The sequence below is a fragment of the Silurus aristotelis genome (assembly GCF_946808225.1).
Source record: "Silurus aristotelis genome assembly, chromosome: 24".
Lineage (NCBI taxonomy): Eukaryota > Metazoa > Chordata > Actinopteri > Siluriformes > Siluridae > Silurus > Silurus aristotelis.
The window spans coordinates 8,908,188-8,931,445 of NC_139597.1; the positions used below are offsets into that span (position 1 = coordinate 8,908,188).

Consider the following 23,258-nt stretch of genomic DNA (forward strand, 5'->3'; position numbering starts at 1 on the left):
CATTTTTGAAGTCTGGTGTATGAGTGTCCCAGAGGAATTTGCTGAAAAATTCAGCAGAGCACAATGTGTAGTGTCTTTGAAATTACGTGCTACAAATGTGATTACATTTTTTTTATTGCTATTATCAATTTTTAATTATGCTGCGATTTTCCAGATATTATTGTCTAAAAAATATGCTTCCATCCCCCACTTCTAGGCCTCCACTGCCTCAGAGGCCCATGGAGAAGATGAAGCGATTTAAGAGGCGTTTGTCGCTCACACTGCGAGGAAGCCAGACCATTGATGAGTCTCTGTCGGAACTCGCTGAGCAGATGACCATAGAGGAGAACAGCAGTAAGGACAGTGGTGAGTAGGATAAATTGTGATCAGTTTTGTGCAGTATTAAATGGGTTTAACCTTTTTTTTTTTTTTTTTTATGAAAGATTGCTAATGATTTGTATGGTGTGGGAGTGGAGCATTGTGGTGGGAGGGCAGAGCCATGAGGGTGACAATAAAAATCTTTTCAAGGGTTACAAAAGGCTAGAAACGGATGTAACAGATACCAGAGAGAGAGAGATACAGGGCAGAGCTGACGTGTGTGGGAAAGTAGAGGATGCCAAGTAAAGGCGTGCCAATCCGTGAGTGTGCGTGCGTGGGTTACGTGCTGGCATCGAGGAAAGATGTCTGTTACTGCTAGTGGGTGTGTATCCCGGCGTTAGTACAAAGGAAGGAAAGCATTGGGGAAAAAGTGAATGAAAAAGTAAAAGAAAGCGCTATCTGTTGAACCATCACCTGTCGTCTGTTTCTTTCAATCCGGAACCAGTGAGATCTTTTACAGATGTGTCTCATTGCCATGTTAAGGAGCAACTTTAATTGTAAAAGTGAATGCAACATAGAATATAACACAATAAATACACTAAATGAACAAACGTTTGTGGAAGCCTGATCACAAGGTGTGCTTTTTGAAGATCCCATTCCGCATTTAGTTCCCATTTGCTGTTTTAATATCTCATGATGATCCACTAGATTTTGGAGTGTGTTTGTGGAGATTTAAGTTTCATTTTATTTTATTTGTACAGCTCTTTTCACAATTGACATTGTCTCAAGGCAGTGTTACAGAACAGAAGAATTAAAGTGAAGTATTTGTATTTATCCCTGATAAGCAGCCTGGGGTGAGAAAAAACTCCCTTAGATGAATGAGGAAGAAACCTTGAGAGGAACCCATTCTCATTTGGGTGATTTTATTAGTGTGATTTTTATAAATCTTAAAACAACACAAAACACTGGAGAGTGAGAACTACTATGAATACCTAGTGTGATGATATGAGTAATGTCCTTTCTACAGTCGTATACGGTCAGTTGACATTGTGGAACCAAAATAGCAAAAAATTTGAGATCATCATAGATGCAACACCAACTCCTCCATGCCAGAGCCTTAAAAATTTTAAGAGGTCCAATGTCCAAACTCTACATGAAGTGGAAGACAAATGGCGCTCTTTTGTCTCTAGATGGTTCGGGATGTTTGCGGGGTCAGCATCTACTTCTTTAAAGGTCCATAATCTTGATGAGTTGGGACACAACTGGAGCTGGCGTAACCTCGGGATGCCTCGGGATGGGTAGATAAAGAAAAAAAAGCAGTGGAGAGGAATTAGCTTAGGTGCTGTTCATAATATTATCAAGCACAAGTTGATAATCAAAAATAGCTTTATTACCAAGTATGTTTACACACACAAGGAATTTGACTTGGCAACAGGAGCTTCCAGTGCAGAAGTAGTACAGACATAATGTAACAAATTATAAGTAAAACAGGCAATTAAATAAATGTGAATAAATTTGATCAGATGTACTGGAGAACAAGGTTATGATATGTGTTATGTGTAGGACATAAAAAGTTATGTCTTTAATCTGCTCTTAATCTGGGAGAGTGTGTTTGAGCCCTGAAAACTGTCAGGAAGACTGTTCCAAAGTAAATGTGAGAATGCTTTGCCACCCTTTTTTGCCACATTTTTCTATTCTAGGAACTACTAGAAGTCCAGAGTTTTGAGATCTCAAAGAGCATGATGGATGGTAGCATGTTAGAAGACTGTATAAATACATGGGAGACAAACCATTTAGGGCTTTGTAGGTAAGCAGCCATAGTTTGTAGCCGATTCGGAATTTAACAGGTAGCCAGTGTAGGGACGAGAAGATTGGGCTGTTATGGTCATATTTTCTTGACCTTGTGAGAACTCTGGCTGCTGCATTCTGGACTAAATGCAGCTTGTTTATCAATGATGCAGGACATCCACCTAGTGATGCATTACAAAAGTCCAGTCTGGAGGTCATGAATGCGTGGACAAGCTTCTCTGCATCAGATATAGACAACATGTTTCTTAGCTTAGGAATATTTCTAAGGTGAAAGAAGGTTTTTGTAATATGATTTTCAAAAGACAAGTTACTGTCTAAAATAACTCCCAGGTATTTTACTGTTAAACTAGTAGTTACAGTACATCCTTCTAAATGCAAGTTGAAATGCTGGAGCTTCTGTATACTGGTTTATGGGCCGATGAGCAAAATCTCTTATCAGAGTTAAATAATAAAGTTATGAGTCATCCAGTCTTTTAATTCTTTAACACACTCAGTTAACCTGGTCAATTGAGATGTTTTGTCTGGTTTTGATGTATAGATGTATAGGGATCATCGGCATAACAGTGGAAACTCATCCCATACCTTCCAATAATATTTCCTAATAGAAGCATGTATATTGATTTGTGCTCATTCAGCCACAAGGGTGCTTGTAAAGTTAGGTGCTGATTTAGAGTGAGGAGCCCTGGAGTACAGTCAGCATTCTAGTTCATCCCAGAGGTGTTCAGTAGGGTCGAGGTCAGATCTCTATAGCAGGCCACTCAACATCTTCCACTCCAGCCCATGTAAAGCATATCTTCATGCAGCTGTCCGACGTCATAATAACAGTTTGTGACGGTCAGGTGTCCCAATACTTTTGTCCATATTGAGTACATTGGTTTTTGCAGCTATATTGTACTTGTTTTTTTCATATATTTAAACCATAATGAAATCATTTATGTCCTCAATTTTCTGGGTTTTTTTTGTTGTTTTAAAACCTTGGCTTTATAGCACTGGTATCTTTTAGTTTAAACTCTTAACAGCAGCGTTTTAGTCTTGACGGTAGGACCGTACTCGGTACCCTTTAAAAAAAAAAAAGAAGAAAAAAAAGTATACAAATTTCCCTTATTTTATCAACTTGCAGTTGATGTTATTTGAGGTTCTTTCTAGCCCTATAGTTTTGCCCTCTTAAGGATGTCCTTGTTCTCCAACATCAACAGCAGTGTTTATTATTGTGTACCAAGATTGTATCGCTCGTTCTTTCGCTTTATTAGGAGTGTCGCACTTCCAAATGATAACACTTACATGAACTTTCTTGTTCTTTATAAAACTAGATTAAACTTGCTTCTTGCCTGATGTTGGTTTTGCAAAATGGGTCTTAACTTTAGCGCCTGTTAATCTTTGTCATGGTGTAATGGTTTTGGATAAAATCTGATGTTCTTATTCATTTATGTATTAGCTTTACCACCAGGTAAGAGGGTAGTTTAAAGTCCCTTGAGTATCTCAGATGGTACAGATGCTGCCGGGCCTTTTTTCACCAGGGTGTTGATGTGACGGGACCAAGACAGGGCCTGCATGATGTGAACACCTAGGCACTGGAAACCGTCCACTCTCTCCACTGGGGTTCTGTTGATGTTTAGCACTTGGTATGACCACTCCTGCTCAAGTCCACTATTAACTCCTTCGTTGTTCAGGAGAAGATGGTTTTCCTAGCACCATACAATACTGTGTTGAAAGTGGCCACACAGTGTAGCAGGGTTCATCGCTTTACTGTGTGACACATGTTAATATTTAAATATGCCCAGAATATATTTTTGTAGTTTTATTTTATTTTAATTTTTTTATAGGCTAAATGTACATTCAATTCCCTGAAATAAAATTTTAAATAAATTGGACTATATGTGACTAGTGACTAGATTCACTCATTATATTAAACAACTAGAGCTATCTAAGAGCAAACACGAGGTCTGAGGTTAAACCGGAGACGCAGATGTACCCAAGAACTCGTGTTCCTGTTTTTATCAGGAAAGACAGCCATGCTATTAAGGCTGGAGGGAACACATTATTTCTTCTACTTCCCTTTTTTGTCCCCCTTTCATTTATTCTTCTGTAGGTCAGCTGGTAATTACATAAGAGTCAACATAGCACTGTGAGCAGGATTCGTGAAGTATGGCGCATGTGACACAGAGCGATGGGCAGAATTAGCTCCTCTGCTGGTGGGTGCTTGTGAGTGATGGGCTTCATTAATAAACAGGCTGATTCAAACTAAGTAGATTTGAATCGAAGATTTACTTGGGGCCATTAACCATGAAAAACCATACCACCTTCCACTGTTATCCGACTCTAGGACGTGTTTCGTAGGCTGTATGTTATTGCACCTTCAATTAATTCTGCATCGACTGCTTCTGAAAAGCTTCGAGAGGAAAACGGTAGATGTTGTGGCTCTTGTGCCAAGAGCGGAAGTGCAGGAAGGTGTGAACAGTGCAGCATCCTGACCGTAATGTTCATTGGCAGGGGCTTGATAAAGGGGAGTGGGATAATTTATGCCTCAACCTTCCTGGTAGATTTCTGTTAACTAGAACTGAACTGACGGCCTCTTCAAACCTCTCAAAGAATGTGTTTCTGTACCACATGTGTGCTATCTGTGTGGTAGTTGTTCTGTGCATTATATGGACAAAAGTTTGTGGACACCTGACCATAAGATTGGTATGTGCTTTTTGAACATACTATTTCCCATTTAGTTCCCATTTGTTCTAGTAATAACCTGGGAAGATGTTCCACTATATTTTGGAGTGTGCTTGTGGAGATTTGTGCTCATTTAAGCACAAGGGCATTAGTAAGGCCAGCTACTGATGTAGGGTGAGAGAGCCTGGGGTGCACTCAGTGTTCCAATTTATACCAACGGTGTTTAATAAAGTTGAGCTCAAGGCTTTATAGCAGGCCACTCAAGATCTTCCACTTTAACCCATGTAAAGCAGATCTTCATGGAGCTGGCTTTTGTGCACAGGGACATTGTCATGCTGGTGGTTTGGGTCATGCACAGGTTTGGGTCTCCTAGTTCAAATGAAGGGAAAATGTAATATGTGTATATAGTTCTTTAATTAATAATTAATTGATTAATAAAATTAAATAACAATAAACCTGAAGCATTAATGTCAGTAATATAAGTTTACTAGTTTTTGCCAGTAAAACAGTTTGTTCTGACAGCAAAAGTGCGTAGATGTGCACCTTTTTAAACCAGGGTAAATGATTTATACGTTTCTTTCTCTCGGTCTAGATGTTTGGTGAGGTGACAGGATTGTTCACTGTTTTAAGATTGGCTGCTGAATCATTTACAGGAGCTTACATTACATAATCATCTGAACTGAAATTGTCACTTTCTTTTCCTCTACTTGCTTCAGTTAACACCTTCTGCCACCCACGCATGTGTACACACACACACACACACACACACACACACACACACACACACACACACACACATTCTTCTGAAAGAATTCCCAGGGCTTTAAAAATGGTGTGTATGTGCACACGTTTTAAGGCTCCGAGATGCCACTGAGACAGGTACTTCAAGGGTCCACTGATGCCTAAGAGCTTGTGGCATTCTCACTTTAGCGCTGTTGCCTAGCAACAAGCCACGATGAAAAAGCATGCAAGGAGTCACCTACGTATTATGCACTTACACCAAAGGAGTCAAATGAAGCTAGCATGACTTGGAAAGGAAAGGGAGCAATGATTCCTGGTTGTGTATGTGATGCAGTAATAATAAAAACTTCTAACCTTGACTTTATAATAATAATGGAGGGTAAAACAGAAGTAATTATGACCCATATAAATCTAAATAATTATTATTCCAGATCATGGAGATAATTTCTGTCCCAGTTTGTTTTGTGTTTATCTGCTTTTGTAACCCAAACAACACAGTGCTGTGACCATGCAAGTGTTGATTACAGGTTGGAGTGCAGGGTGATGTAGTGAATTAGACAGCAGGACAGGTGGTGTGTTGGCAGAAGTGTGTGCAGGCACAGGTGGAACAGACAGGTGGAAAGTGGAGGACACACTGATACTTTCACACAGAAGCACACAGTAAGTTTTCAGAGGGAGAATCTGAGGGCTGATAAGGAGCATGTTAGGCAAAACACTTTTTGGATTGCAATTAAATGCCTTTAGGTAAGATAATTTTTTTTATGTCCTTAATGTTTCAATGGTAAAAAATACAACCAATTATTAAAACAAATAAATAAATAAATATATATATATATATATATATATATATATATATATATATATATATATATATATATATATATATATATATATATATATATAATCCTTTGATCATGTTTATGAAGGGTTCTGTTGAACTAGCAGTTTACAGTTTAATGGGTGTTTACATAATTAATGCCCATGCAAGTGCCATTTAAAGTCACTGTTAACAGCTTTGACAGAACTCATGAGCTTTTAATTGTTATTAGAGTATAGTAGGGAGCTGATTTTCTTTCCCTGTGCCAAGCCCTACCTGACCTAGTTATTACTTTTCAATCTTAATCAATTTGTAATACTAGTAAATGTCAGTAATTTCACTGCAAAATATGTCAAGTCAATTTAATTTCTATTGCGCTTTTCACAACAGACATTGTCTCAAAGCAGCTTTACAGAATTTTAAGAGTTAAGGTGAATGGTGTGCATTTATCCCTGATGAGCAGCCATGGCCACTGTGGCAAGGAACAACTCCCTTATGGGAATATGTATTGTGATTATTGGTCTGCTTAGTAGATTATTAAAGAGTTGTCTGTCTACTTTCAAGTGTTTGTTTCACTCTGTTCTGTTGTGGGTGTACATTTTACAGGGATGAATTTTCATTTAATTTCATAATTTGTTATCTGATTTTAAAAAAAAGCCTAACGATGTTTCTTGAAGTCTAAACATTAAAATGCTCTTTATGCAAGAAATTTTGAAACATTTCTAAAATTACTATATAATAGTAAGTTGGCCCTCTTCACTTTTTATGCCTTTAGAAGATTCTCAGTGCTTATGTGGTGGGAACAACTTTGGCTTTGTTTTTGGCAATAATCTTTTCTGACATGCACAACCATCAAGGCATCTAGTTTTCTGGTACGTGTAGGTGGTTGAAAATAACTGCTGTCGTCTGTATTTACCCAACGTTTTCATTAATTTATTACCAGTGTTGAGAGGAAAGCACAGACTTTAGTGAATGGCCAAATAAGAGGGGGAAAGACATACTGTGTAAATGTACTACATGCTTTGCTGGTAAGTGAATGATGGGGTTCATGTGACAGAGATGTGTTCATTGGTAAAATGCTGTCATGGTGACAGATATGGACCAATCATCTAAGGCTTTCCAGATGCCAACAGTTGTATCTTGGTTCCCGGGAGTGTTGTCATAGCAACTGCTGTGTGCTGATTGGCTTTTGTGATCATGAAATATGATAGGTGGGTTAGGTGATCCTCTCAGTCATACGATGTTTACTAGCGTTTCTCTCTCTCTCACACACACACATAGTAAACCACAGTGTTTAATTATTAAAGTGTTTATTTTGTTGTCCTTTCAGAGCCCATAGTGAGGAATGGACGGCCACCCTCATCTCATAGTATGCACTCGTTCTTGCACCAGTACACAGGCTCATTTAAGAAGCCTCCACTACGCCGGCCTCACAGCGTCATTGGGGGCAGCCTGGGCTCCTTCATGGTCATGCCACGCAATGGAAGCAGACTTGGTAATTTTTCAGTCTTATACACACACATTCCCCACACACCATTGGTACTTTTCCCACACCACCCTACTGTTCATACACACAACATTGACTCACAATATGTACTCTACTGAAACATGTTCCTTCAGTGAAGCTGGGATTTAACATAGTAGTATTTCTTCTATGTCAGTGTAGTTTCCTCAAGAAAGAAGAGGAGGCATATCATTCAAACAAGATTATCTACATACCACTCCATGTTTGGTTTACAAAAAAAAGACCACACCACTGTCATGTTAAGTATTGAACAAGACAAATCTCCTGTGTATGCAAGTTGTGCTGCATTAAGAAAATGTAATTAATTGATAGATTTTTTTTAATATTGTACTAATTAGAACATCTGACTTGATCGTGGACTAATTAAATGTGTAATTCTATTAATAACCTAATTTACATTTACTGTAAATGCTATGTTTAAACAGCACTAACTGTTGAGCCTGAATTCAATGAGATGAGATCATATGAATTCAGTTTTTCCTTGCTGTATGATTATTTACTGGAGCTGAGTAGATTTGCATTTTGTTTTCATGTCTGAATTATAAGGTTTATTTACTTTTAAAGTTTGAAAACTTTTTTGGACGTTATTTATGCGTAATATACTGCAATGAATTTTGAATAATGCTTTAAAAACTATTAAAGCATTTATAATAATGAGGGCAAGATTTTGTCATTCAAGCCCAACTGTTAACTCTACTTGCACATATATGCCACATTCAATCCAAGTCCTGTCAGTTTTCAACAAGTAGCTGGCATTAGTTTACATTACATTGCATGAGCATATTATCAGACTCTTTCACCTTATTTTGTTGTTTCCAGTATTTTGTAAACACGAATGCTTATCTCGTGTTGCTGCAATAAATATTACATGCTTGAACAGCTGATTTGCATTTTCCCTGCACTGTAAAATAAAGTAACATTTCTAAAAAACAAAAAACAAAAAAAGAATGCATAAAATACATTAAAAGCAACTCTAACAAAACAACTCTGCAATTTCTCAGCAATACGGTGAGATCAATTTAGTTAGCAAGAGTTATTTACTAGCCAATGCACTGCAAGCCTTAGTTGGAAACATTTACCTGCTAGATTAAAAAATAAATTTTGCCAAATTCAGCATATACAGTTGTGTTTAAGTATCATTGTTGTAGGCTGGCAAATTTATAATGTAAGACCATAGATACAGTGAGGAAAATAAGTATTTGAACACCCTGCTATTTTGCAAGTTCTCCCACTTAGAAATCATGGAGGGGTCTGAAATTGTCATCGTAGGTGCATGTCCACATTTTTAAACAATTTATATGTATGATACAGCTGCAAATAAGTATTTGAACACCTGTCTATTAGCTAGAATTCTGATCCTCAAAGACCTGTTAGTCTGCCTTTAAAATGTCCACCTCCACTACATTTATTATCCTAAATTAGATGCACCAGTTTGAGGTCCTTAGCTGCATAAAGACACCTGTCCACCCCATACAATCAGTAAGAATCCAACTACTAACATGGCCAAGACCAAAGAGCTGTCCAAAGACACTAGAGACAAAATTGTACACCTCCACAAGGCTGGAAAGGGCTACGGGGAAATTGCCAAGCAGCTTGGTGAAAAAAGGTCCACTGTTGAAGCAATCATTAGAAAATGGAAGAAGCTAAACATGACTGTCAATCTCCCTCGGACTGGGGCTCCATGCAAGATCTCACCTCGTGGGGTCTCAATGATCCTAAGAAAGGTGAGAAATCAACCCAGAACTACATGGGAGGAGCTGGTCAATGACCTGAAAAGAGCTGGGACCACCGTTTCCAAGGTTACTGTAGGTAATACACTAAGACGGCATGGTTTGAAATCATGCATGGCACGGAAGGTTCCCCTGCTTAAACCAGCACATGTCCAGGCACGTCTTAAGTTTGCCAAAGCCCATTTGGATGATCCAGAGGAGTCATAGGAGAAGGTCATGTGGTTAGATGAGACCAAAATACAACTTTTGGGTTATAATTCCACTAAACGTGTTTGGAGGAAGAAGAATAATGAGTACCATCCCAAGAACACCATCCCTACTGTGAAGCATGGGGGTGGTAGCATCATGCTTTGGGGGTGTTTTTCTGCACATGGGACAGGGCGACTGCACTGTATTAAGGAGAGGATGACCGGGGCCATGTATTGTGAGATTTTGGGGAACAACCTCCTTCCCTCAGTTAGAGCATTGAAGATGGGTCGAGGCTGGGTCTTCCAACATGACAATAACCCGAAGCACACAGCCAGGATAACCAAGGAGTGGCTCTGTAAGAAGCATATCAAGGTTCTGGCGTGGCCTAGCCAGTCTCCAGACCTAAACCCAATAGAGAATCTTTGGAGGGAGCTCAAACTCCATGTTTCTCAGAGACAGGCCAGAAACCTGACTGATCTAGAGAAGATCTGTGTGGAGGAGTGGGCCAAAATCCCTTCTGCAGTGTGTGCAAACCTGGTGAAAAACTACAGGAAACGTTTGACCTCTGTAATTGCAAACAAAGGCTACTGTACCAAATATTAACATTGACTTTCTCAGGTGTTCAAATACTTATTTGCAGCTGTATCATACAAATAAATAGTTAAAAAATCATATATTGTGATTTCTGGATATTTTTTTTTAGATTATGTCTCTCACAGTGGACATGCACCTACGATGACAATTTCAGACCCCTCTATGATTTCTAAGTGGGAGAACTTGCAAAATAGCAGGGTGTTCAAATACTTATTTTCCTCACTGTATTTACTCAAGGCCTGCGGTGCTGGAGAACTGGAATGAATTATACTCTGCTTATTGGATATTTCATTTGTTTTAAATGCCATCAATTTATTCAGTCATTAAATGCATACTCTTTAAATGAAGAGGTTTTTTAATTTCAGTGTAACAGAAAGCAGAATATTGGTAGTCACTTGTATATTGGTGGTTAAATATTTTAACGTTGCATTTCTTATGCAATATAAATGCTTAAATTCTTTCACTAACAACTTTTTCTTTTCTTTTCACTTCACGGACAGTCCAAAATTATTTGTGCCCTGAGCAGCAACCTGATTGAGCAGAAGGTTTTAAATGTCATTTTTTGAAAACCACAGAAAATAGAAACACGTTTTAAAAGTAGCTGGATTCCCATAGGAAGGATGTAAAATGGGCATTGCCGTTTGAGCCGAAAAGAAGTGTGAAAGCACCCGTGCAGAGCTCCAGACTGTGTGTGTATCCTTTGTGAGCCCTTAGGCTATTTGAAATACATGTTTAAATTCTGGCAAAAGAAGCTCTTGTTGAGTCTGAGAGGGAAAAGGCAGGGATTCTGGATTTATACGTATATATGTCTTAATATTTTGGTGCAGTGGCAATTTAAATAGTTCTGATGCTGCTGAATTGGCTGTTTTAAAACCAATGTCTCTGAGAAGCAGAGCCTCCTTGTGAGGTTGATGCTCTTTTTTGCTATGTATAGCAGCTAAAATCTAGTCCTTTTGAGGGAATTTCAGTCACAGTATGAGCATGCTTATGTTTACAGGAAATGACTCAGAAGACTGCTTGAAGGTGAGGTAGCAGGAAGTTTGTCACAGCCATTCTGTTGCTTGCAAAGTGAGTTCGTGTGTGTGGTTTCCCTTCCCGCAGCCATTATTCAAAAGAGAGACAGACATGTCCAGACGTGCTTAACTCTTCCACACCGCCATTATTATCTGTCACCGTTGAAGTCAGACAAAAAACCTGCCATACATGTGTGGGAAAGAGAGATGTACACTTCTTCTAATGTTAATTATTTGTGATGAACAAGTCTAAAGAGGCTGAGAACAGGGGGTTGGCCTAATTCTATGTTCTTCGTGGTTACCATACAACACCTGAAAAAGTGCAGCATCGTGCATGCTCTCCAGAAAACAGGACATGGAGGAGTTTTGGGAGGTTTCTTATAATACATGGAGGAGTATTGGGAGGTTTCTTATAGAAGACAGGCCAAGAAATTGAGTTTCTTGGTTGCGATGGAAAGAACCGAATCTGAAAGCTGTTACAGTACGCTGATCTCATAATTCTTTAAACAGTATATTAAATTTCTCAGCTGTAAGCCCATCTTGTCATCACTCCTATGCCATCCCTTACACACTTTCACACATTTAGTAGCTTGAGGCATGAGTCTGGTGCGCATGTATCAAATATGTTTCAGATTAACTTGATGGCATCAACAGCATAGCCATTATTTTAATTAGTATTAGACTTTGTTTTAATATAAAAAATAATGGAATGTTTTCATCTCTCTCTCTCTCTCTCTCTCTCTCTCTCTCTCTCTCTCTCTCTCTCTCTCTCTCTCTCTCTCTCTCTCTCTCTCTCTATATATATATATATATACAGTGGGGAAAATAAGTATTCGAACACCCTGCTATTTTGCAAGTTCTCCCACTTAGAAATCATGGAGGGGTCTGAAATTGTCATCGTAGGTGCATGTCCACTGTGAGAGACATAATCTAAAAAAAAAATCCAGAAATCACAATATATGATTTTTAAACTATTTATTTGTATGATACAGCTGCAAATAAGTATTTGAACACCTGTCTATCAGCTAGAATTCTGACCCTCAAAGACCTGTTAGTCTGCCTTTAAAATCTCCACCTCCACTACATTTATTATCCTAAATTAGATGCACCTGTTTGAGGTTGTTAGCTGCATAAAGACACCTGTCCACCCCATACAATCAGTAAGAATCCAACTACTAACATGGCCAAGACCAAAGAGCTGTCCAAAGACACTAGAGACAAAATTGTACACCTCCACAAGGCTGGAAAGGGCTACGGGGAAATTGCCAAGCAGCTTGGTGAAAAAAGGTCCACTGTTGGAGCAATCATTAGAAATTGGAAGAAGCTAAACATGACTGTCAATCTCCCTCGGACTGGGGCTCCATGCAAGATCTCACCTCGTGGGGTCTCAATGATCCTAAGGAAGGTGAGAAATCAGCCCAGAACTACACGGGAGGAGCTGGTCAATGACCTGAAAAGAGCTGGGACCACCGTTTCCAAGGTTACTGTTGGTAATACACTAAGAAGTCATGGTTTGAAATCATGCATGGCACGGAAGGTTCCCCTGCTTAAACCAGCACATGTCCAGGCACGTCTTAAGTTTGCCAATGACCATTTGGATGATCCAGAGGAGTCATGGGAGAAAGTCATGTGGTCAGATGAGACCAAAATAGAACTTTTGGGTCATAATTCCACTAAACGTGTTTGGAGGAAGAAGAATGATGAGTACCATCCCAAGAACACCATCCCTACTGTGAAGCATGGGGGTGGTAGCATCATGCTTTGGGGGTGTTTTTCTGCACATGGGACAGGGCGACTGCACTGTATTAAGGAGAGGATGACTGGGGCCATGTATTGCGAGATTTTGGGGAACAACCTCCTTCCCTCAGTTAGAGCATTGAAGATGGGTCGAGGCTGGGTCTTCCAACATGACAATGACCTGAAGCACACAGCCACGATAACCAAGGAGTGGCTCTGTAAGAAGCATATCAAGGTTCTGGCGTGGCCTAGCCAGTCTCCAGACCTAAACCCAATAGAGAATCTTTGGAGGGAGCTCAAACTCCGTGTTTCTCAGCGACAGGCCAGAAACCTGACTGATCTAGAGAAGATCTGTGTGGAGGAGTGGGCCAAAATCCCTCCTGCAGTGTGTGCAAACCTGGTGAAAAACTACAGGAAACGTTTGACCTCTGTAATTGCAAACAAAGGCTCCTGTAGCAAATATTAACATTGACTTTCTCAGGTGTTCAAATACTTATTTGCAGCTGTATCATACAAATAAATAGTTTAAAAATCATACATTGAGATTTCTGGATTTTTTTTTTAGATTATGTCTCTCACAGTGGACATGCACCTACGATGACAATTTCAGACCCCTCCATGATTTCTAAGTGGGAGAACTTGCAAAATAGCAGGGTGTTCAAATACTTATTTTCCTCACTGTATATATATATATATATATATATATATATATATATATATATATATATATATATATATATACTGGAGAAGAATATACATAAAAACATTGTCCCTTATAATATAATGATGACATCATCATGTAATTGATCAACCACTGCAGTTACAGCATGTGTATAAATGGAATTTATACTTCAGGGCAAAGTTCTTTCCCTCATTATTTCTGATCAACATACACGAAATACACAAACGTATTGGGACACCTTACATTTCCAGCTATATGTGGTTTTGCCCAAACTGTTACCACAATGTTGAAAGCACACAATTGCACAGGCTACCTTTGGATGTGGTAACATAAGATTTTCCCTTCACTTGAACTGAGACCCAAACTGTCCAGTATGACAATGTCCCAGTGCACAAAGTGAGTTCAATGAAGATATGCTTTACATAGGTTGGAGTGGAAGATATTGAGTGGCCTGACCTCAACCCTATTAAACACCTTTGGAATGATTGAATTGGAATGCTGACTGCACCTGAGGCCTCCTCAACCTACATCACCCTACTTGACTTTACTAGTGCCCTTGTGGCTGAATGAGCACAAATCTCCACAATACAGTCCAAAATCTAGTGGAACACCTTCCCAGGTTATTATAGGAGCAAATAGGGACTACATATGGAATGGGATGTTTAAAAAGCACATATACATAGTGTTTTTAGAATCAGAAGTGGATTTTGGGTGTGGACAAAGTTCAGTGTAGTTTTCAGTGTAGATAGATTAAGGATGTGAGAGGCTTAGCAATTTAATTTGAAGTCTTCCAACTTGGCTATAAAACATTGGGTTAAGGCCTCCCATTTGAAATGCATTTGATTTAGATGAAAATGTACATGAGCCTTGTAATGATGTTTACAAGTTTGATACACAAGGAACATACAGGCCATGAGGCTTAAACCCAGTGCATATGCAGTAGACTCTAGAGCTACCCCCCCCCCCCTCCCCTCACTTATATGTCTTAAATATACCCTCTCTTGGTTATTTCAAAATGGCATATTCTGTATTAAATAAAATCATGTTATTAAGTGTAAGGTACATGCATACACATGCACACACCCTGTCTTCCTTTTATCACTTCTAATTGGCTTCACCCATGTGAACCCACTGTGTGGATTCAGTGAAACAGCTGCCTTATCATGCTGTGCTCCTGTCCTCTCGTCTTCTCGCCTCTCCCCACCAGTCTCCTCCCTTCCCCTCTGGGGGTAATAGGAGATGAGGCAAGGGCAGCTGGATGCTGTAATGGTTGCCCCCGAGGTTATGCGTTCTTTTACAACATCTTTCGGCTGAAAGGCTGGAACGCAATTTTCCTGAGAGAAAAATCTCTCCATAAAAGTGCCGCTTGGGATCACAGCGGCCGCACCTTCACTCCACCAGTCTGACCTCGCCTCCTTGACAGCACTGTAACTTTTCATTTAACTTCATGTTCCCTCCCACACACAGCAGGTTGAGCGAGTTGGCCTTTGCCTTATCCCTGCCGTCTGGTGCGTTTTTCGTGTAGGAAATGTAGAGTCGAGAGATTTTTTAAAAACCTCAGTATATCCAAAATCAACTGTTTGGTCTGCACCAATAAGCATCATCATGCTTTTGCATAAAAGAAAGCGGGTCTAAGGATATGAATAACCTCCACATGTAAACACAAGCGCACCGGCGCAGAAAGACACACTCCTCTGTGTGATCCATGGGTATTGTCCCTATGAGCAAATGGCACATTATGCTTGGAATGAATGATTTTAAATAATTGCCACTGCATCAGAATGAATGTAGCTATTTGAGACATGCGTTGAAATATAAAGGAATAACAAATTCCTTTCATGGTTTTACTGTCTGAGCGTGAGTGTGTGTGTATCAGGATTTTAAGTTAGAGTATAAAATTAGGTCTTCTTCTGAACTGGTGACATTAGGGATTGTTCTCCAAGTCTTTCAGAGATAAAGCAATGTTTCATTCAAATGGGTTAGCTAATGCAGGCATGAACATTTTATTATGCTCCATATGCACCCCACTACACATTATTTATAGGTCCTCAAAATCTTAAACATCTACAAGTTTAAAAGGGTTTATAGCATGTGTTTATCACACAGTACTGATTTTAATTTTTCTTTGTGTACAGACATAGTGCATGAAAACTTAAAGATGGGTTCTGATGGTGAGAGTGATCAGGCGTCAGGAACGTCTTCAGACGAGGTTCAGTCACCCACTGGAGTGTGTCTCCGCACAAGGACACATCGTCGTATATCCATGGAGGTAAGATATTCCTTTTTTAATTTTTTATTTATAAGATGTTTTTGAAAAAACATTTACATAGGAGAAAGTTACTCATATTCAAAGTCTGGTTACTCATAAGTCCTTAGGTTAATTTTCTGGCACAACTCATTCATCTTGCAAATTATCTACATGTAGATCTCTCTGCTGAGGTTTAAAGATTTTTCTCAACCTGAGATGGGGATTTTTTTTTTTTTAATCCCCAGGTTTTTTTTTAATAAAGCAACACATTCTTTTGTGTTTTATAATTACTTCACAGAGAACAGTGGTAGGTTCTAATTCTCTAATTATTAAATTAACAACCACACCAAACCCTAGGTCTGTGACCCAAGTGTATAGACTCCTTACTTTGTACTAGACATACTTATAACATCTTTTTGCTGAGGTCCAAGCAGCTAGAAGCAGCTTATATGTTATATGGGCATGCACATTGTGTGGGTATTACCCTGAATAACCACAGATGGAGTGGAGATGTGTCAGAGCTGATAGTCTTTTTTTTTTTTCATTGGGTAGGTGGAGGGATTTCTCAGGTTTTACTCTTTCTTTTTTCTGCTTCTTTGCACCAATTTGTCACGCCCACTTCTCATGTTCTTCTTTTTTTGTTTCATTATTCTGCATCACTACATTTTTGTTCCTTTACAAGTATTTTTGGCCTCTTTGCATGTCGGTGTGGAAAGGCAGGGGTGTAAACCTAGGTCCAGCTTTGCATTAAATGAACATAATTGAGTCAACAAATAATCAATGATTGTATTATTTGAACATCTTTCTAGTTTAATTGACTAGTTGGTTTTCAGGAGCAAGTGCATGTGTTAGATGTATTCCCCCCCCCCCCCCTCTCCTGTTAGATTGTATAACTATACACCATTTATATACTGTAGCTTGGAATAAAACTGAAAATGGTAAATCATTTTACATATGTAAAAAAATAAATAAAAAGATTATGCACAGGTTTCACAATAGGTGAACACTCCATGTATTATGTCAGAAAGAGAATAATAAAAAAAATTGATTTAAATTTATTTGTTACTCCAATACACACAATTGTGCATGTGTTCACGTTATTAGGATGTAAATAAACGCCTGTCTCTACCTGCTGATATTCGGATTCCTGATGGTTACCTGGAGAAACTGCAGCTGAGCAGCCCCACCTTTGATCAGCCACTCAGCCGTCGATCACGCAGGGCCTCATTGGTGAGTGACATTCGTGTGAATTCCTTGCTATTGTGTTACAGCAGAAAACCGTGACGGTTTACAAATAACCGAAAGAAATGTAAACAAAATGATTTATTTTTTTTTGTTGTTGTTAGACTCGTCCTGGTACATTTTGAATTATTTTATTTCAAGAAAACAAACAACTGAACTTTTGTGATGTTCTGTTTAAACTGGTTCGCTTGTAACCAAACACAACACATCGAGCCACAAGTTGCATAGCAACTTGCATCATACACTCTGGGGTATCTGCAAGAACAAGTCTCCTGTCTGGTATTAGGGCTTGTGATATGGCACGCCACCTTTAGAGTGTTTTTAAATGTTGACGGTGACAAAGCCATGAGTCATGCATTCATTAATATCTGACGTCACTTGAGCCTCCTAGTGTTGTTGATGCCCTGTTTGTTGAATCCCCTTTAAATAATCCAGCTTGAACAACATGGTCTTAGTTTTTACTTGATTACCTCCCAGCTTTACAGTACCTGCTCTGCTAGACCAAATACATGTTTGGCAACCAGAAGTGTGGGAAGAAAATGAATGCATGTTTGAAATAGTGCTAAAACCAGTAAGTCAAGTGTTCTCTACCATAGGCAGAGGGTTTGTGTAGATTATTTGTTAAATATAAATTTTTGGTAATTTTTGGTGTGTGTGTGTGAGAGATTTCATTCTGAATTAGACTAAAATGTCTGCTATTACTCACCATATTTAGTCAGTTATTATCGAATAATAGATGTTGCAAGAACTTTATAACATAAAAAAGGTCAATGTGAGTCATACCACAGTGTCAATGTCTGTGTACTCTCCTGTAGACCTTCCAATTGGTTAAATATATGACCTGCTACAGTCAGTATAAAACTTATATGCCACAATATAATAAAAATTTTTTTGGGATGAATTCATAATTCTTTAACACAAATATCTAATACATAGAACATATAGCATAGCTTTTTATAATACATAGAGTTTTTGTGTAATTTATATTTCTTGCTATAATGTTTGCTAGAAGCTCATTTATAGTCAAACTTTCTGTTGTGTTTGTTTTCATTGCATTTGTACGTGTTGTAATGCAGAATTGCCAGGTAAAAGTGACTATTTTGTTTATTCCAGGAAGAGTAACATAATATCAAGAACATTGAGGGGTATAGGAATCGGAAGCGAATTAACACGCCAAAACCAGTAACAGCATCGTCTGTACAATTATGCAGTTTTACAGTCATTATAATTGGAATCAAATCAAAGGGCGAATTAATAGCAGGAAAATTTTGGTCTGTTAGTTATAATTTTGTATTTGTGATTACACTCTTAGGTCTACAGTTTTAATCTTAATTGGAGTCCTTTGCAATGTGCCTGGAGAGAGTTAACACCAGGGTGAAAGTGATCAGCATGTTCTAGGCAGCTTAGTCCCTGTTCTCTCGGGTCTCTCTCTCTCTCTCTCTCTCTCTCTCTCTCTCTCTCTCTCTCTCTCTCTCTCTCTCTCTCTCTCTCTCTCTCTCTCTCTCTCTCTCTCTCTCTCTCTCTCTCTCTCTCTCTCTCTCTCTCTGTGTTCTTTGTGTACCTAGCTGGTTTTGCATGTGAAAGACTCAGTTACTCTGGTGTCTGTGTTCTTTTGGCATCTATAGTTCTTGTCCATTATCTTGCTCTTTCGTTCCCACAGTGGTTATGAATATAACGAAAGAAAAAAAAAACCGAAGTGTGTCTTTTATTGTTCTTGTTTATCTTCTAGCGCCCCCTGGTGCTTTTTATTGACTGGAGAATTATGCTGTTTGTTCGTTCTCTCTCTCTCTCTCTCTCTCTCTCTCTCTCTCTCTCTCTCTCTCTCTCTCTCTCTCTCTCTCTCTCTCTGTTCTTTGTGTACCTAGCTGGTTTTGCATATGAAAGACTCAGTTACTCTGGTGTCTGTGTTCTTTTGGCATCTATAGTTCTTGTCCATTATCTTGCTCTTTCGTTCCCACAGTGGTTATGAATATAACGAAAGAAAAAAAAAAACCGAAGTGTGACTTTTATTGTTCTTGTTTATCTTCTAGCGCCCCCTGGTGCTTTTTATTGACTGGAGAATTATGCTGTTTGTTCGGCACATACGGTAGTTTATTTTCTTGTCAGTGAAGTGAAATTGGCTTCTGGTACCAGGGGCATTAAATGCACGTTAAACACAAAGCTTTATGATAACGTCTGCTCAGCATGTGTAAGCTTGTTCTACAACAGGTACAGCATATTAATAACACATTCTATTTATTTTTAGTCAGAAATTGGCTTTGGCAAACTGGAGACCTACATCAAACTGGACAAGCTTGGAGAGGTGAGACTCAATTGCCTTTGTCTTCCATTGATGCTTTCATTTATGTTTTAAAAAATATTAAAAACTTCGAACTTAATATCTGTGAAACCCTACTTACTTTTTAGGCATTTATTTGTGTGATGATACCCGTATCCTACACATGCTTACATATTTTTGTACTCGATTGCTCTTATTCTTTGTACTTGTTTTAGGGAACATACGCCACCGTTTTCAAAGGCCGGAGCAAACTAACAGACAACTTGGTAGCTTTGAAAGAGATCCGGTTAGAGCACGAGGAAGGAGCACCCTGCACGGCTATTAGAGAGGGTAAAGAATCTTCTGGTTTTCATTGTGTTCTTTAAAGTCAGAATATGGTGAATGAATATAGAAATTCTTGAAAGGCGTTTTGTATTAGGTGTTTTCTTTTGTAACGTGATAATTTAAGCAGTTTTTAAACAAAATGTATTTAACATTTAAATTGCAGCTCACAATGTTGTAGGGATGATCTATGATTCAAAATAAATGATTTACCACCTCCTGACTTAAGAATTCACTTTTATAGTACCACCAGCTTTGCAGTTAATTTATCTTGTACTTATGACTTTCTTTTGCCTTGAACCTTGATGTGAATAAATCTTCTACATAAGCAATTCAATTATTTATGGAATGCAAACCATCCATTTATTTTTACTTCACCAATTACAACAGGAAGCATTTACTTTTTCATTATGGAGTGTGCAAAATGTCCTATTGCTATTTTTGCCAATATGTGACTAAAAACAGCCTTTAATTAACTGATGTAAATATGTACCTCATGCCAGCATAACGCATTACTGACTTTAAGCTAGATTTGGTGTTTAAAACTAGAGCACAATTCCTGCTCTAGAATACTGCGCAACATCGATCACACCATGTCCCCATTAAAAAGGTTTAGTGCGTCATGCTCACTAGGTCTGTGACTATACTTACACTATGGTACCCTTCACCAAAGAGTAATACCAAAAGGACAACTATTAAAATCACATGCATGCACTTATTAGCTGTTGATTATGCACTCTATGCATGAATAAGGCAGAGGCCAACACTCAAAGGCTGTAATAATAATTACAATCATTAACAGTACATACTGTGCTGTACGGGTAAATTAATGCATTTTTTGTCTTCCCGTAGTATCATTACTGAAGGACCTAAAGCACGCCAACATTGTTACGCTTCACGATATCGTCCACACAGAAAAATCCCTCACACTTGTCTTTGAGTACCTGGTAAGATAACCACTTAACCCTTCATTCTAGAGCCTTCTAAGAATGTTGCCCTGTTGAGTTTTCCTTGTTTTACAAGTGCGTTTATTTTCCTCAGGATAAGGATCTAAAGCAGTACATGGATGACTGTGGGAACATTATGAGCATGCACAATGTTAAGGTACAAGCCCACACATGCACTTGTAAAAAGATAAAAACCTGCCTATGCACCACACTCCCTGTAAATGTGGATTACCATGGAAGTAATGCTGGTAGCAACAAATGTTTTCTGTCTGAGAATTCAGCTAATTACTGAAGATAATTCTTATATAAATAAGTCAATTTGCATAAATGATAAATAATGGCTTTTCATTAAGATTTTTAATTGGGTTTGTTTGTCCTAGAAGCATATAACCAAGCTTTTATTTATGTTTTTGGTTTTAGATTTTCCTGTTTCAGATCTTGCGAGGATTGGCATACTGCCACAGGCGTAAGGTTCTGCACAGAGACCTGAAGCCACAGAACCTACTCATTAATGAGAGAGGGGAGCTCAAGCTGGCAGACTTTGGTACATCGCGTTCTTGTATTCAGGGCTTTAGAATACAAGTGTTTTCACTTGGATATATGTGAACAGTTTTTGAATGCAGTGGTTCTTGTATTTGAATTGCTTTATCTTTGTCCATATTACAGGTCTAGCCCGGGCCAAATCTGTCCCTACTAAGACCTACTCAAATGAAGTGGTAACTCTGTGGTACAGACCTCCCGATGTGCTGCTCGGCTCTTCTGAATACTCCACGCAGATCGACATGTGGTAAGTCTCTCATAATATTTCAATGTTGAAGCTAACCATCATCATCTTATTATTATATACAGGTATATGGTCTTTGCTAAATTACAGTTATGAAAGGCTTAATTTTTTATTTCGGCCAAATGTAAATTAAGATGTGACGAAACTCTAATAACATAGCAAGGATGTTGTAAACACAATAGAAACCTTCATGAGCTCTGCATCTAGTATGATTAGGAAAATGTAAGTATTTCTGTTTGGTTCATATTCCATCTGTGCTGTAAAAGCTGGAGCCTGTGTTATTGGATCCATGACCCAAAAAAACAAAGAGTTGCTCATATTTTCCATGACTTTGTAAAAAGTGTATGTTTTAGGTTTTCACTTTTTGAGTATGTGACATATCTTGTTTGTCTGTATAGGGGGGTCGGATGTATATTCTATGAAATGGCTGCTGGTCGGCCACTCTTCCCAGGCTCCACAGTGGAGGATGAACTGCATCTTATCTTCAGGCTACTGGGTATGTACATATACGCACTCTGTGAAGGACATCACATTTCCATGCCATTAAATCGGGCAACCAGTAGTCTTGAGGATGAAATACACACTTTATATTGAGACATTACGATACCAAACATTTTTACTGCCAGACATTACGTGCTGCAGTTGGTGTTTAACTACTCATAAACAAACTGTGACATTATGAGATTGACAAAAAATGTGTTGACCTGGCAAACATAGGCCAGACATGCAGGTCGTAACCTTAGTGAACTTCAGTAATATAACGAGATTAGGTGCTTATTATCAAAGTATACTCATTAACATTTTAGTTTATACAAAAACATTACTTAATGACTACAACACAGGCATTTCTAACAGTGCATTAAAGCATATGGTGCAGTATTTTTTTACCAAATGTTGGCTAGCAACAGGGTTTTAGTTGTGTTAGTTGTGTTTTATGTTGGTTTATTTTTATCCTGTTTTGACCTAAATTGCTGTAGTTAGCAGCAGGCTGAGACACAGTGGCACATTCATATAAGGTCTCTGACAACCACACTTGAATTTTGTGGCATGGGTGCCTGCTCTTTTTGGCTGCTAAAAGTGTAGCTGGCGTAAATTTAATAGCGGACAGAGTTATTTTCCCAAGTTTTGACTTGCTGGGTTCTAGATTTAAATAGCTCATCTCCATCATCAATTAACTTACTTACAAAAATGTGTTTTAAATACAGGTTATATATTTGAAAAATCCAGGTCATGCTTACTAAACCTTTTTTGAAAACAAAAGTATTTTATAGTGGAAAGTAAATGGTGTTGACCGTGACACAAAATAAACTACAACCATAATTTAAATGTTCTCTCTGACAAGTGTAGAGTAGATACGCCTTTATTTATTTATTTTTTTATTTTTTTTACTTTATCGCTTGAACACTTTGTGCAATATTTTGGTGTTAAACCTTTGTCATATAAAATGTAAATAAAGACAGTCATATAAAGTCAGTCAGCTAAAATGCACAGTATTTTTCATATACAAATAATCCTCTGTTTTGTGTTATGATGCAGCTACACTTAAGTGTTGTTTGTTCAATCATTTGGTAACAGATATTTTTGCTCCACACTCGTTGATTGAGGATTTTAATGAATAAACTAGTTCTTATGAATATTAAAAG

At 38.3% G+C, this 23,258-nt stretch overlaps 1 protein-coding gene across 1 annotated transcript in view; it reads left to right on the top strand.

Moving 5' to 3' along the window:
• cdk17 (cyclin dependent kinase 17) overlaps window positions 1-23,258 on the top strand; it is a 48,414-nt gene that overhangs the window by 19,552 nt on the left and 5,604 nt on the right. The window contains exons 2-12 of the mRNA XM_083528934.1: window positions 197-345; window positions 7,656-7,820; window positions 15,931-16,064; window positions 17,148-17,273; window positions 19,531-19,587; window positions 19,779-19,893; window positions 20,737-20,831; window positions 20,926-20,988; window positions 21,252-21,375; window positions 21,498-21,618; window positions 22,014-22,111. Of these exons, the coding sequence (XP_083385060.1) occupies window positions 219-345; window positions 7,656-7,820; window positions 15,931-16,064; window positions 17,148-17,273; window positions 19,531-19,587; window positions 19,779-19,893; window positions 20,737-20,831; window positions 20,926-20,988; window positions 21,252-21,375; window positions 21,498-21,618; window positions 22,014-22,111 (1,225 nt within the window). The 5' untranslated portion in view covers window positions 197-218. The remainder of the gene's footprint in view (window positions 1-196; window positions 346-7,655; window positions 7,821-15,930; window positions 16,065-17,147; window positions 17,274-19,530; window positions 19,588-19,778; window positions 19,894-20,736; window positions 20,832-20,925; window positions 20,989-21,251; window positions 21,376-21,497; window positions 21,619-22,013; window positions 22,112-23,258) is intronic.